The sequence below is a fragment of the Bos indicus x Bos taurus genome, chromosome 2, assembly GCF_003369695.1.
Source record: "Bos indicus x Bos taurus breed Angus x Brahman F1 hybrid chromosome 2, Bos_hybrid_MaternalHap_v2.0, whole genome shotgun sequence".
Lineage (NCBI taxonomy): Eukaryota > Metazoa > Chordata > Mammalia > Artiodactyla > Bovidae > Bos > Bos indicus x Bos taurus.
In genome coordinates, this window is record NC_040077.1 from 19033922 (window position 1) to 19049185 (window position 15264).

Here is a 15264-nt window from a genome sequence, read left to right on the forward strand (position 1 = left end):
ATGCAGCACCTCCTAAGCCTAGCATTTTGTGGGGTGCACACTGGGAAGCAGTGTGTCAGGATCCTTTAAAGAGCCTCTCATTAGGAAGTGCCAAAAATGTGAGACCTTGGGAAATGATTCTTAAAGAGCCAAAATGGTGATGTCTTTTTTTCCTTTCTCATTATAAAAATGAAAAATCATAAAACTAGATTAAACAAAAGTTTTGAAAATAGGAATGGCATCCTATTTTCACAAATTGCGAAGGTTCCCTTCTTTTCTTTTCCATATCCACACATCTCTACATGCATTTCCACATGCTTGTGTAGCCACACTTAAAATGTGCTGATACTAATAAACACACGTTGCATGTCATCTCACTTAATCCTCACAATAACTCTGAGTCACCAAATAGGACCTTCAAGTTAGAGATTAGGAAATTGAGGTTCAGAGTGTTTAAGTGACTTTCCAAAGTTGCACAGAAAGGAGGTGACTGAGCTATGGTTTAAACACAGTTATTTCTGACTCCATAGCCGATGTGTTAAGGCCCTGAAATGATGAAATGGTTACTTTTTAACCTCTACAAAAGTATTTGTCCTGAATTTACTACCAGGGAGTTTATATTATCTTGGATGATCATACAGCTCAGTTCTATGTTGAATGATAAAAGAACATTCTGGAACTGTTCCCACCTTTTATGTGTCCTTGCCTCCCTTCTCTGACTTTTTCAGTAAGAGTCACAGGGCTTCACAGCAGGTAATCCCAAATGCGGGACCACACTGATTTCTGTTTTATGGCTTGATAATCTCTTCTGTTGTAAATACATTTGGAAATGATTGTGGCTTTTTGTCAAAGCCTCAACATTTTTTAAAAAGTGGTTTATTTTGATAGCATTTTAGCCTCATGATTTCAAATATTAAATTACTTGGTTGAAGTGGTCATATTTTCCCATAAATGTGTTTATATCACCACACAGACTGAGAATTTTCATTTGATTTCATGCAGAAGGAGAACGGAATTCTTCGAACTTGTCAGTAAAGGAGAATATGATTGGAACATCAAAAACCATCGTGATATATTTCGGTAAGAAAAAGCTCTTGTTTGTGTGTTTATTCAGTATTTGAAGATTTACCGATGCCTTTTTGACAGCTAAGAGTGCACAAGTGATGTTTAAAGGACCAAATCTTAGCTTACATTCAAAACATTCAGAAACTAGTTGAATAATTAGAGAAAAGATAGAGAATATGTCTTTTCATCTTCTGATTTATTTTATATTGCCTCCTCTCCATACATTTGCCTTCAAAATTAGAAGATGTTTGAACTGGTCGTGTTTCAGCAGGCACGCAAAGTGCATTGGAGATGGGATTTTGGGACCTTGGAAAACAGTTTCACAAAACAAAGGAAAGTGGAGAGTTAAGTTTGGGTTGTTTTGTTTTTAGAGACAGCAGGCATTTTAGATGGAAAACCACTCGAAAGATTTTTGTGTTTGGAATAAGGCATCTGTTCTAGACTTTTCATGGGACTTCTTCTCAGTAGTTTAGGAAAGACAGCAGCAAACTCTCGTTTTTCCTCGGCGCGTTTTAACCACTTTTCCCCACTGCAGCCACTCCAGCTGGGTAGGCACTGTTCCTTTTTCCCTCTGCCCTGTCCTTCCACCGTCCTCACCTCACCCATCCACAGACAGTGCCTTAGTCCTGTTCCACAGCTGTTTAGTATTCCTGGGAAAGCTTGTGAGGCCAGGATTCTGGGTTCAGTGCATCTGCCCCACAGCTGGGCAACCACTGAAAACACCCCAGGTACCCTAGCCCAGCCCCCAGCCTCTATCCCAGTCTCAGAACACAGAGCCTGCCTGCCCCTTGCCTCCACAGCTGACCCTCTGCTCACTGTCTCACCAAAGGACCCTCTACCTGCCCTCCTCCGCATTCATACTTCGCTCTGTTATCATTTCAGATGACATTCTTGTTGTCCTTCCCGAGGTGGTATCGGGGGCCTCCTCTTGTCAACACCTCCATCTCAGCTTCCTGTTCTAGGTTCCTATTCCGGCCCTCCTCCCCGACTCCCCACCCCTGACCTCTGACCTTGCTGTGACAATTTTACTCCTTTTGGCATTTTCAAAATCTGGCTTTTAGTTTTTCCCCAGCATGACCTTTCTAGGCTAAAAAACATGCTTCCATCTCCCTCAGTTAAAAAAAGTCATCCCTAAAGTCTGCCTTCTTCTTAAGGTCCAATCATAGGTTTCTCCTCTCCTTCAATCCCACAGCTCAGCCACACTCCTCTAACTTCGTACAAGGCAGTTTCTTTCTTTTTAGATCACTCAATTCCACAAGTAATGATAGGAATACATTTTTCTGTAACAGATCAGAACATGATGGATAAAGCCCCAGTTCCTGGGGTATTACTCCCAGTTCCCATGCTGTGCACAGCTTTGCTCTGTTTTTAATTCCTTGTTCATTTTCAGACTATTGTCAGAGCATTTCCATACATGTGTACCCATGGGAAACATGCTATTTAGTGTCCATCTGTTTGTTTAACATACTTTATATATTTACATATCAATCTGAGCTAGCTTGTTCCCTCAACTGTATGCCTTGGAATTCTTTCCATGTCCATACCAGCATCATCTTTGATTGCTGCATAGCATTCCAAAGTGTATCTAGTATCTACAGTAAATTCCTCAACTGAGGAATTTAGTTGCTGAAATGTGATTTCTGCACTTTTTGAAAGTCACCAGGCATCTCCCAGGGATCATATCCTACGAGCTTTGTTCTCTCCAGCTTCCTAGATCTCTTCACAGTCTGAATTGTGTTGGCCTTGCCTTTCTTAAAACTCTCTCCTGCCTTGGCTTCTGCAAAGCCCATGCTCTTCTGAATATTCTGCTATCTTCTGACTCTTTTTTCTCCTATTTGTCTTTCTCTAACCCTTCCTTCTCCCTGTGTGTGTGTGTTAGTCACTCAGTATGTCTGACTCTTTGTGACCCTGTGGACTGTAGCCCTCCATGGGAAATCCATGGGATTTCCCAGGCAAGAGTACTGGAGTGGGTTGCCATTTCCTTCTCCAGGGGATCTTCCTGATCTCCTGCATTGCAGGCAGATTCTTTACTGTTTGAACCACAGGGAAGCCCTCCTCCTCCTTACTACCCCCTAAATGTAATCTCCCCTCAAGGAATTCTTCTCTTGTTCCTCAGCATCCTCACAAATTGTCCTACCAGAACCGCTGGGGTCTGGCCTCTCTCCGGAGCACAGCTCCTAAAATGCCAGCGCTTATTGTGTGTTTCCACATGAGTGTTTTCCCACAGAGGTTTTCAAACTTTTCTGCAGGGAACCCTATAGGTAAGAAAACTCTTATTTGGAGGCAGAGTACATAAAGCAGAGATGAAGTCTGCAGGAACTCTCCTTTCCCTGCAGCTCTGCACCCCCCACCCCATTTCACAGCTGGACTCTGACCATGTGCATGTGAAGGAGGGGGTGGTCTGGGAAACACCATCCCAGAGAATTTTAAAATAGTAATAAAACCAACTAAAAGTTAGCCTGCTTTTTATCATCACCATGTGCCTGCAATCTAAACAATGTCAACGATGAGACATGCATCCCAGAGAAAATTCTTTTGTTGGTATAAATTCTAAACAACTGCTGAGGTTACTGTTGAGGATCAAAATAATTGCTCTGAAAGCTTCAAATTAACACAGTATTACTCATCCTTTCATTGTGTATGGATTGTACACATGTAATTTAATTCCCAAAACACCCAGTGTTCCCGTCAGCCCTAACACAGGTGGGCTCGGGATGCACTTTCAAGAGTAAGTTCCTTACGGTGCAGAACCTTTTGGCCTCACTCCACATGCAATGCTCCAACCTTTGGGGATGTCACCTTTCTGCTTTTAAGCAGTATATTCAGAATAAACAATGGTAGCGCGGTGGTGGTAAAGCTAAACAGAACTCGAGTTACCTCCGTCCTGTCATCTTATGTTGGCCTTTTGGGATCTGTATTTGTGCGTAAAATTTAAAGCAGTGAGAGACTGTCAACTGCAAGGTGTCATCTTTTTGTTTGGTAAGCATAAAATGCAGTTCATACATGTGATCTTTTACTAAAATCTTTTAAATTAAAACGTATTCCTCTTTTAAAAAAATTACTATATAGTAATTTTTTAATTTACTGTATTTACAATGTTGCTGCGATTTACAATGTTGTGTTAGTTTTAGGTATAACAGCAAAGTGAATCAGTTATATATATATATATATATATATATATATATATATATATATATATATACACACACACATATACATATATGCACTCTTTTTTAGATTCGTTTCTCATATATATCATGACAGAGTATTGAGTCGATTACCTATGCTATACAGTAGGTCCGTATTAGTTATCTATTTTATATATAGTACTGTGTATATGTCAATCCCAGTCTCCCAGTTTATCCCCCCAAATATTTCTTTTTAGTTGAAAATGCTTTTAAAACTAGAGAACAAATCAAGAAAGTTATGATTATCTCAAGATAATTATTGAAGTAATTTTGGCAACTAGAGGAGAATCATGGGAGCAGTGAGCCACTGGGAGTCTCAGATGCTCTAGGGTCACATGGCCTCTTCTGACCCCATGGCAGACATTCCTGACCTTCATTCCTGCAGTTGCACTAAGCAGATTGCACCACTAACTGTAAATCAGACCAGACTTATGCAGACATCAAGACACCAACAGTTGCTGCAAGCTCCCTCCCTCCTCTCTTATTCCAGAGATGGCCTTTTAAGTACAGAGACTGACTAAAAAATAAGATAAAACTGCCCATTCACCTCCTTCAATTCTTCCCTTGTAAGTGCTCACGCTTATCCTTGCCTTTCCATCCCCACATTTCTTGGTTTTATGCCCTTTTTAATTACACTTTCCTACCAGTCACCCTGCTTCCACTCTCTGCTTTAAACTATTCCCACATCTATTAATACCTCTTAATTAATAAGAGGTATTAAAGTCCTCTCCTTGAAGCTTTGGCCAAGTGCCTCCTTAACTGAGCCCCCAACGTTAATTGACTCCCTACACCAATTGGATAAAGGTTTTCGACATCTGCCATCCTCCTCCCCAGCCTTTATTCTGTCTCCTTTCTCCATACAGACTTCCTGGCTCCACTGTATTCACTGAAAGTAGAGATGTTCTGTCAGACTTTTCGGATCCCAGCCCTAGTTTTGATACCCCCTAGTGATGTAACTGAGTGATGTGATCTGAGTGATGTAACCTCAGGCAAGGTACCTAACCACCTCCCCCCACTCCTCCCCATCCAGGAAGGCAAAACATTCTCTGCTTTGTAAAATGGAGATAATAATGGTATCTCTACCTCATATAGAGACGATATAAATCACTCTTTAATGCCTGTTCAATGCATGTGTGCTAAGTCGCTCAGTTGTGTCCAACTCTTTGCAACCTTATGGACTGAAGCCCACCAGGCTCCTTTGTCCATGGGATCCTCCAGGCAAGAATACCGGAGTGGTTGCCATGCCCTCCTCCAGGGGGTCTTCCTGACCCAGAGATTAAACCTGGGTCTCCTGCAGCTCCTGCACTGCAGATGGAGTCTTTACCACTGAACCACTGGGGAAGCCCCATTCAATAAATGGTAGCTATTAGAATTCTCATCATCGGAGCACCTTGCTGATACTCAAAAAATTTGTTGATTGACTGATTAATGTTGACATGAATTTGAGAAGTAAGCTTCAAATTATTGAGTAGATGAGACTTAAGTAATGATCAACTATGGTACAAGTAGGCAAGCTCACAGAGATTTTATTTCCTGTCTGGGAGAGAGAATACCAAGTCCAACACATTACCTACAGTTTTGTCCCTTTCTGGTCCCAGCAGAGGGTCCTAAAATGGTCCTAAAATGAAAAGCACTGGAGTAGAACAAGAGGGGTGCGGCAGCTTCGTGATAAGCACGGAATCCTGAATCCTTTCCTTCCTTTGGGAAAGTTACTTAATCCCTCCACACTTCCATTGACCTCTCTGGAAACTAGAAATAATAGCACTCTGTGATGGGGAGTCATTTACTTAGTGGTTAGTTAGTAAGTAGTTGGTACAGTGTTTAGTAGAGAGGCAGGCACATGGCGAGGACTGCGGAAGCACTTGTCACAGAAGACCAAAGATGAATAGGCTGATGTGTCTCTCTGCACAGGTCTTAGCTTGGGAGTGTTTGGAGTTAGATGCTGCCTGACTCCGAGAGCGCTGCTCCTAACTGGTGCTGCCTGAGTACGCTTTGAAAGACCTATTGTTATCTGCCGGTCTGCCTTGCTCCCTGGAGTAGTTTCCTGGGGAAGTGACACAAACCTCTCACCACCGTCCAGGCATGCTCTGCCATCTGGGAAGCAGACGTGTTTCTAAGGCGTTCAAACCCAGCAGAGTATGAAATGTTAACACCTGACATCAGGACAGCCCTCTGACCTTTAACAACACACCCCTTTCTTCCAAAAGGAGTGAGCCAAGATGTGGTTCCCCAGCTCAGATCCTTCACTACTTCTCATCACATGCAGCTAGCTTTAATACAAAGAGAGATTTGGGACAAAGAGTGTGCCTGATTTTTCCCCTTCCCACCACACCCAGTTAGGAGCATCAGAGCTGCTGATGTCTGTCATAGCCTCCCTCTCTAGAATGCTCCAGGTGATGGTGTCTGTTTGCTTCTTTCTCCTTTTAACCCTTGTCTTGGTTTTCGCAGACCGTTGTCTGCCGATTCTTCATTCTTCCTTAAAGGCAGTCTGTTTAGGGCTGAATTGTACACTGTTTTTCATGGTTTGCATGATTGCTTATGTTAATATTCTCACGTACATTTTAAGTTTTGAAACTGGGGTTCCCCGTGTTTTTTATACCCAGGGTTCAGTGTGGATTCTAGATAAACCAATAGAAATCTGCCCCTCAAAGATCTGATCCGGATCTTGCCTGTATATTCTTATATGCTCAAATTAATAAAAGCTGTGGCTGAATATGTTTCTTCTTCGTAACGCTTGTAAAACAGGGCTGTAGCCAGGTAGTAAACTGGAGTGAAACCGTGTGTCTCTCCCTCGTAAATATTAGCTCTGTGGAGCCGATAAAAATGCCGGAGCCCCTAACAGGGCAGGCTATTTGCCTTTTGCTGTGGGTTTTCTTCCATCCCCATCCATCAGTGATACTTTGGTAAATAGGTTCACCAGCTATGGTAGTATTATATACTGATTCCCTTGCTGAGTGTTAAAAATAAAAAGCATCGTCCATTACAAATTATTTTCAGAACTTGCTTGGTTTAGGTAGGGAGAAAGCAGGGCTTGGCTTTCCTTGATCTACCGCAGACAAAACAAAAGGGCCGCTGAGAGGGAGTGTGAGCTTTGTCCTCCGAAGCAGTGTGGTTGCACGATGGAGATTTAAACATGGGACTATAAACAGTGCTTCCCTTGTGGAGGTAAAGAAGATGTGAGCTGGCCTCGGTCCCATTTTATTTATTTATGTATCTGGGACGGGTTTGTTTAGGAATGCAACAAAAGATTATTCAGGCTGTTTTGTTTGGTTCTGTTTTTCAGATCAATGTTAATGACAGCCTGTGACCTTGGAGCCGTGACCAAACCGTGGGAGATCTCGAGACAGGCGAGTGGTGATTAATGGCAGGGCTCAACCAAGGGGGGCCTGGGGGGGACAGTATTCCCAGAGCCCTGTCTGCCAGGCACTGAAACCCGAGTCAATTTGCATCAGTATTAACGCGGTGTAAAAAATAGCAGGAGGCTGAGGGGCGACATAGTTTATTGCCCAGCCTTTCTTTATCATGCTTCCACTGAGAACTAATATTTCTGACTCTGTAAGATTTTTTTCTTTTAACACACTAAATCCAAATAACACTTTGGCCATTTCTTAAGGCAGGAGTTTCAAACGTAGTGTTTTTGAATAAGTAACCATATTTTAGTACAAGGTCCGATTTTTCACATCTGGTTAAAAAAAAAAAACACAAGGAGGTAAAAAGGAAATTTGATTTTTTTTTTAAAGCGTATTTAGAAATCAGAGGGCTCTTTGGCCAAAATATGAGGTATCTAATTTAATTTGTACCAAAAATTTAATGCATTTACTGGTTTCACTGATCAAAGGTGTTAGTTCTAGAGCAAGAATAGTTTTTAATCTCATAACTACCCAGCTTAAGATTTGATTAATTTAATAGCTCTTTCCGTTTTATGAGGCACCTCCTGGGTGGGCTGTGGGGTCTAAAGCAGTAACTTGTTAAGACTTGACATTTGAGGGAAAATAAGATACATTCACATAACAATAAAAACTAATATTTATTGACTGAATAACTGTTAAATGTCTGCTTTGTAAGTGTTATATCATTAAATCCTCTGAGGTGGGTATTGTTACTGTAGGGGCTGAATAATAGCAACCCAAAGCCATCAGGTCCTAATCCCTGGAACCTCTAAGTATTACCTTAGAAGGAAAAAGGGTCTTTGCAGATGTGATTACGTTAAGGACCATCACTATCATTATCTGGATTATTCAAGAAGGCCCTCAATTCAGTCACAAGTGTCCTTAGAAGAGAGAGGATGGGGATGGCACATTCACAAGAGGAGAAGGCAAGGCAAAGACAAGGCAGAGACTGGAGTGATGTCGCCCCAGGAAGGAGGGTGCTGGCAGCCACAGACACTGAAAGAGGCAAAGGACATATCCTCTCCTCGAGACTCTGGGGGACCCTGGCCCTGCCAACACCTTAATTTCTGCCCAGTGAACTGATATTGAACTCCTGCCCTCCAGAACTATGAGAGACGTCATTTCTGTTGCTTTAAACCACCGTGTCTGCAGTAGTTTCTGGCAGCCCTAGGAAACTAATACAGTGATTATTCCTATTTCACCAATGGGAGAAATGAGGCTTAGAAAGGATACATAGTCTGAGGTCATACAAGTGTAAGTTGCATAGCTAGGAATTCAAGTCCTAGCAGATTAAGTTCCAAAGTCTTTCCTTCTTAACAGTGTTTTATGCTTTCTTACCTAGAAGGCACCCGTTAGCTTTTTTAAATGAGGCAAGTGTGTTGGCAGAATGGGCTGTGTTACCACTAAGCTCAAGATCTCAGTGGCTAAAACCAACAAATCACCTGGAGGCACGTGCCCCGGGGGTTGGCTGGCGCCTCTGTCCTCACGCTGGACTGGGGCTGAAGGAGCAGCCACTGTCTGGATCATTCCAGCAGAGGCCTGGGTGGGTTTTTCCCTGGAATTTAAAATGTCATTCCCCCAGCAATTCATTGGCCAGAACTTGTCACAAGACCCCGTCCTGACAGGAAATGCAATCCTTCCCAGTCCCCAGAAAGTAGAAAGCCAAGAAGAGTTGGTGGAAACACAACTCCCACAGTTTGCCCTTCTAATCACCAAAAATGTGGTTCACTCTCCTTCCTGCGAGCAAAATATACTCATCCTCCCCTCCAAGGGAGATGACCCAAACACCTATCCGTCAAGGGATTAAGCTCAAAGTCCAGGATCTCTGGGTGATACGTGCGCACCCCTACAGCATGTCTGGATGTAAACCAGGGGCCCACACACACCCAAAATGCAGCACATAGCACACACCCATGCCACAAAACACTCAAATGACACTCCCAACTCCATGGGGCGTCCTCTGCGAGGGCCCTGATTCTCAGGGGGATGCTCCCCAATTTGATATTTTCTATGGTTTTTAGATCCATCCTTGGAAATCATTCCTTTTCCACAGTCCTCCTTGGTGAGATTCAAAGGTCAAACTCTCTCAGCCTGCTGCTGCTGCTGCTGCTAAGTCGCTTCAGTCGTGTCTGACTCTGTGTGACCCCATGGATGGCAGCCCACCAGGCTCCTCCGTCCCTGGGATTCTCCAGGCAACAACACTGGAGTGGGTTGCCATTTCCTTCTCCAATGCATGAAAGTGAAAAGTGAAAGGGAAGTTGCTCAGTCGTGTCCGACTCTATCGACCTCATGGACTGCAGCGTACCAGGCTCCTCAGTCCATGGGATTTTCCAGGCAAGAGTACTGGAGTGAGGTGCCATTGCCTTCTCCGTCTCTCAGCCTACTTCCCCTCTAAAGGAGGTCGAGTGCCCAAGGTTTAAGTTTTAGATAGTCACAGGCTTGTAAGGGGGATTTAGCACCAAAAGCCTCTTAAACATTTAGTCACCTTCTCAGGTCTTTGATCCCAGTCATCTCCATTTGCTAATAATCATTCCCACAGTTAGATACTATACAAACTTCTTAGATCTCCTTTATTTCTTTGCTTCCTTACATTCAGGAACAAGGAAATATAGCACAGGTACATCTTTATTTCTCTCTTGACAGTTAATCCGTAGTATTTGGTGCCCAGTATTTGGCACCAGTGAGAAAACCATGTAGTCAAAAATTATTTCTCTGGGCCATTTTGTCTAATTGAAAGGATGTTGTGTGTGTCCCCTAATTCATTCAGAGTTTTTAACTGAGTGTCACTGGCCACACCTTCTATTTCATTCTTGTTGTGAGGCTAAGTCAGTCTCGAGATCTTTGTCATTCAAAATGTATCTCAACTTTTACTTTCACAGTTTGGGGTTAAAAAGCAGCTTCATATTCTATCCCTATAGGACCCAGAATTTATGATTTTCTCTGTTCCCTTTCATTTCTGATTATACACCTGCCAACCCTTTTCTGAGCTCACTTCTTATAATACCGAGCAAAACAGTCAATAGCAGCCATCACATGCTATTAACTTTCTTTTTAATCTAAACTTTATTTTTAATTCTTTTCTAATCTCTTCCCCTAAGGCTGTAAGTTCTAGATACAGTATTTGCTTTATTTCCATGAGAACTATACAAACTATTTTGCCACCATGTAAGATGGATCATCATCCCTACAGCTTCTAACAACCATTTCCTCACTTTTTTATACCTGACTCTCAAGCCACATATTTTAGGGTTTTTTCCTTTCTTTCTTTTCCTTCCTTCCTTTCTGTTGAATAGCAGTACCTCGCTTCCATACCAATTTTTGTGTTAGTCAAGGCTAAGCTAAGCTTGACTGCAGTAACAAATATATTCTCAAATTCAGTTGCTGAACACAAATGAAAGTTTTTATCTTGCTCACATCACGGCTTGGTGCAGGTGGTGCTGTTTTCCTACAGACTCTCCTCCAATAAATAGACTCTCTTCCAACTGAGTCTTGGTTTTCACTTTAGCGTGACATGATTGAAGTGGTTCAGACAGTTAAGAATCCACCAACAATGCCAATAAACGTCTGTCTCGTCAAAGCTATGGTTTTTCCAGTAGTCATGTATGGATGTGAGAGTTGAACTATAAAGAAAGCTGAGTGCTAAAGAATTGATGCTTTTGAACTGTGGTGTTGGAGAAGACTCTTGAGAGTCCCTTGGACTGCAAGGAGATCCAACCAGTCCATCCTAAAGGAAATCAGTCCTGAATATTCATTGGAAGGACTGATGCTGAAGCTGAAACTCCAATAATTTGGCCACCTGATGCGAAGAGCTGATTCATTAGAAAAGACCCTGATGCTGGGAGGATTGGGGGCAGGAGCAGAAGGGGACGACAGAGGATAAGATGGTTGGATGGCATCACCAACTTGATGGATATGAGTTTGAGAAAGCTCCAGGAGTTGGTGATGGACAGGGAAGCCTGGCGTAATGCAGTCCATGGGGTCGCAAAGAGTCGGACATAACCGAACAAATGAACTGAACTGAACTGACAATGCTGGAGACTGGATTCAATCCCCGGGTCAGGAAGAGCCCCTGGAGAACAGAATGGCCACCTACTCTTGTATTCTTGCCTGGAGAATCCCATGAACAGAGGAACCTGGTGGGCTACAGTCCATGGGGTCGCAAAGAGTCAGAAACGACTGAGCAACTAAGCATGCGCACATGCTTGAAGTTAAAAAGCAGGTTATGGCGGAGAATCTGTTGGTCACGTAGCTTATTTCTTCATCTGTGCCCACCTTTCCCTCCCTCATGTGGGATGGCCTCCCTTAAAATAAAGTTTGGGAATATACTGCAGAGAAGAGGTAGGTGACTTTTCCAGGTACTGTGGGGAGTGGCCTCTATGATAGGGGTGGAAGGTGGTGGAGAGTAGGAAAAAGTTAGGAGGACCGAGGATAATAGAGAAGATTAGAAAGGGGATGGATTAGGGATGCTGTGCCAGGGCCATCAGGACCCCAGTGAAATGCATGTCACAGATAAAAGGAGCAGCAGCCCAGCTGGGAGTCAGAAAGTGACAAAGTACTTGAAAGGAAAAAAGTTACTGCATTGAGATTGTAGAATGAAGAGGCCCAGTGGCCACTTGTAGGTGGTCTTCTTGATCACTGATATAAATATTATTTTATTTTCAAGATTTGAACGTCTGCTCACTGATGCAGAAACTCATGAGGTCAGGGAAATAAAACATAAAACCCTGTTTTTCCAAATGTTTCCATCAGAAATCTAAAAAAAAAATCACAACTCTAAAGATCTCACTTTTGTCTCCAAATTGAATGAGTTAAATATTTTCAAAAACTTACTCACTTCTAGTAGGATGTTAGGAAACAGTTGGACATAAACAACAGAAACTTCTTTTAAAAATAGAAATATATTTCCAATTTCCTGGATGCTGATTTTTTTTTAATTCCCTTTGAAAACGTTTTTTCACTGGAGTCTCTTTCACTTTGCCTTACTTGCACACAGGACTCTAAGCATGTGGGTTTCCCCAGTCATCCCCCAAGGCCTGATTAGCATCTCAATTTCCTTCTTTAATAAAAAATTCAATCAGGAGCCACTTAATAGGCCTGCTTGGGTTTTTAAGTACAAATGAAACAGTGGTACAAGTTGAGCTGTGAAGGAAGCTCAGGGGAGATAGCCAAGACCACTTTAGAAAGCTCAATACAAGGATTTTGTTTTAATTTCTTTGCTTTCCAGGGACTACTGACCTCTTCAGGACTCCACCTTGGGGTGACCTGCTATACACACGTACATTCTTTAGTGCAAAAGATCCACCTCAGAGGAGTCCGAGGGAGAGTTCTGGAAACTGATTAGCGAGGCCAGGTCCTTAGAGGGCCATTTCTTCTCTAAAGGAAAGCCAGAGAGCAACAGGAGAGGCTTAGAGTGCTAATGTGAAAGGCAGTGGCAGAGACTGGAGAGAAGTGAACCGGAATCCTAGGAAGATTCAGCCAGTTCCAATGTCTAAAATCTGCGCTGGCCATTTCATTTGTTAATAAATGACTTTATACTTGCCACTCTCAGATGTGTGTGTATGTTACATATTCTTTTTGTTTTATCAATGGCTACCATTTATGGTTGATAAAATCTCTTGAGAGATATATTTAGGTAAATGATCTTGATTCTCTGCACTTGACCAAAATTAAGCCACTCTAACCTTTGCCAGACCTAAGAACCTCATCTTTATAAGAACCTGGAATTAGCCTGGAAATCAGATCTTCTTGCCATCAAGTTGTCTGGAATTTGTTTTCCGTTTTTTCAACAGTTTGTAAATCCAGCTAGTTCATCTCAGAGATTTCCCAGATGTTCACCACGGTGTTGTTGAAAATATCCGGTCAGCCCTTATCTGTTATATCAGTTTTCTTCCCATAAACCTATTGATAGAAGCACAGGACGTGGGGGCGGGGGTGGGAAATCTCTATAAGCCTGACCGTGATCAGTAGCTTCTGATCATCCATGCTAATAGATGAAAAGTAGAAAAATATATGTTCTTACTTTGGAAATATCTGTGTGGTTTACAGTAGAACAGCCATTCCATTGTGCTTGTTAACAACTAGAACCCACCATAAATAAACAGTTATTTACTATGTGGATGGAGACAGCCTAAAACCAAATCACATTCTTCAAGTCATATCATAACATACTATAGGACTTTCCTGGTGGTACAGTGGATAAGAATCTACCTGCCAATGCAGGGGACATGGGTTGGATCCCTGATCCGGGAAGATTCTACATACTGCTGAGCAACTAAGCCTGTGCAACCACTGAAGATCTTTCACCTAGAGCCTGTGCTCCACAGCGAGAGAAGCCACTGCAGCTAGAAGTCCACACACTGCAATGAAGAGGAGCCCCTGCTCACCACACCTAGCAGCCCACAAGCAGCAACCATGACCCAGTGCAGCCAAAAATAAATAAATAATTATTAAAAAAAAATACCAAAAAGTCTGGTATGAACAATGAATCTGGCATTAGTCCTGCCCCTTGACTGATTGCTACAGTAGGAAGCAAAGGGTGGGCCCTGGGGTTAACCCTTCCAGAGTGCACACAAATACTGGTAGGGGGACGCGGTTAAAAAGTTTCTATGATGGCAGAGTGTAGCCAGGCTAAAATATGTGTGCAACAGAGTGAAAAAATCTGCACAGAAACAACCAAACGTTGGCTGAATTATTATTACAAATACAGTATGATAATCTGTTATAACGTCAATTATTATTAGGTTATTATTTGCTTCATTTTTCTGGATAAGAACATTCCCTCCCTTGAAGGTTACATGTCCATGCCTCATCTGAATATGTAAGCTCTACTCTCAGAGATTGTCTATTGGCATGTGTCTAAGGATTGCAACTGTACTTCAACTCTATTTCAATAAATAAAAATACAATGCACAAGATCTGATTAAAAGGAAATCAGGTTCATTGATTAAATTCTGTCATACTTTCAAACACAAAAGGTTAATGAACTTCCTCATACGCTTTTCAAATGATAGTCTGTCTTGAAGGCAACTGCCATAGACATAAGCCAGAAATAACTTCTACGTCTCATGATGAATTACATATGAACATTAATTAAAATGTTTTTGTGTTTCAGGTGGCTGAACTTGTAACCAGCGAGTTCTTTGAACAAGGCGATCGGGAGAGAGCAGAACTGAAACTCACCCCTTCAGTAAGATTGTCCTTTTCTTATGATGTATTTACCCTTTCGAATGACATTTCAAAATAACTTCAGATTGCACCTTGAAAGGCTGAGAATGAATTTAAGGAAGCACTCTTGAAAGTTTCAAACTTCAATTAAACTTAGATGCTAAACACTGTTATTCCCAGGTTTCTGGTTAAGAGGGCTGATGACTTAACAAGCATTTCCCGTGTTCCCACACTGGGAGAAGTAGGCACAAGGGAGGATTGCAGAGCAGTACTTGAATAACTCAAAGCCCAGGGCTGGTGCTTCATATGCAGTCAGTGGCTATGTTGAAACAGAAATACAGGGGAAAAAAAAAACAACAAACCTAAAGGCAAGCTGTCCAGCCTTGAGAGGCTAGAACAGGCAGGTGCAGTAAATAATGGATAATCTGGATTTTACTTTCCAATTTTGAACTTTTCCAAATTCTGAAAGCAAATCCTTT

General features: G+C 42.2%; 1 protein-coding gene across 1 annotated transcript in view; it reads left to right on the forward strand.

Moving 5' to 3' along the window:
- The window catches only part of PDE11A (phosphodiesterase 11A), a 422322-nt gene that overhangs the window by 368213 nt on the left and 38845 nt on the right, over positions 1 to 15264 (forward strand). The window contains exons 16-18 of the mRNA XM_027556915.1: positions 982 to 1059; positions 7516 to 7579; positions 14733 to 14807. Coding sequence (XP_027412716.1) covers positions 982 to 1059; positions 7516 to 7579; positions 14733 to 14807 — 217 coding nt within the window. The remainder of the gene's footprint in view (positions 1 to 981; positions 1060 to 7515; positions 7580 to 14732; positions 14808 to 15264) is intronic.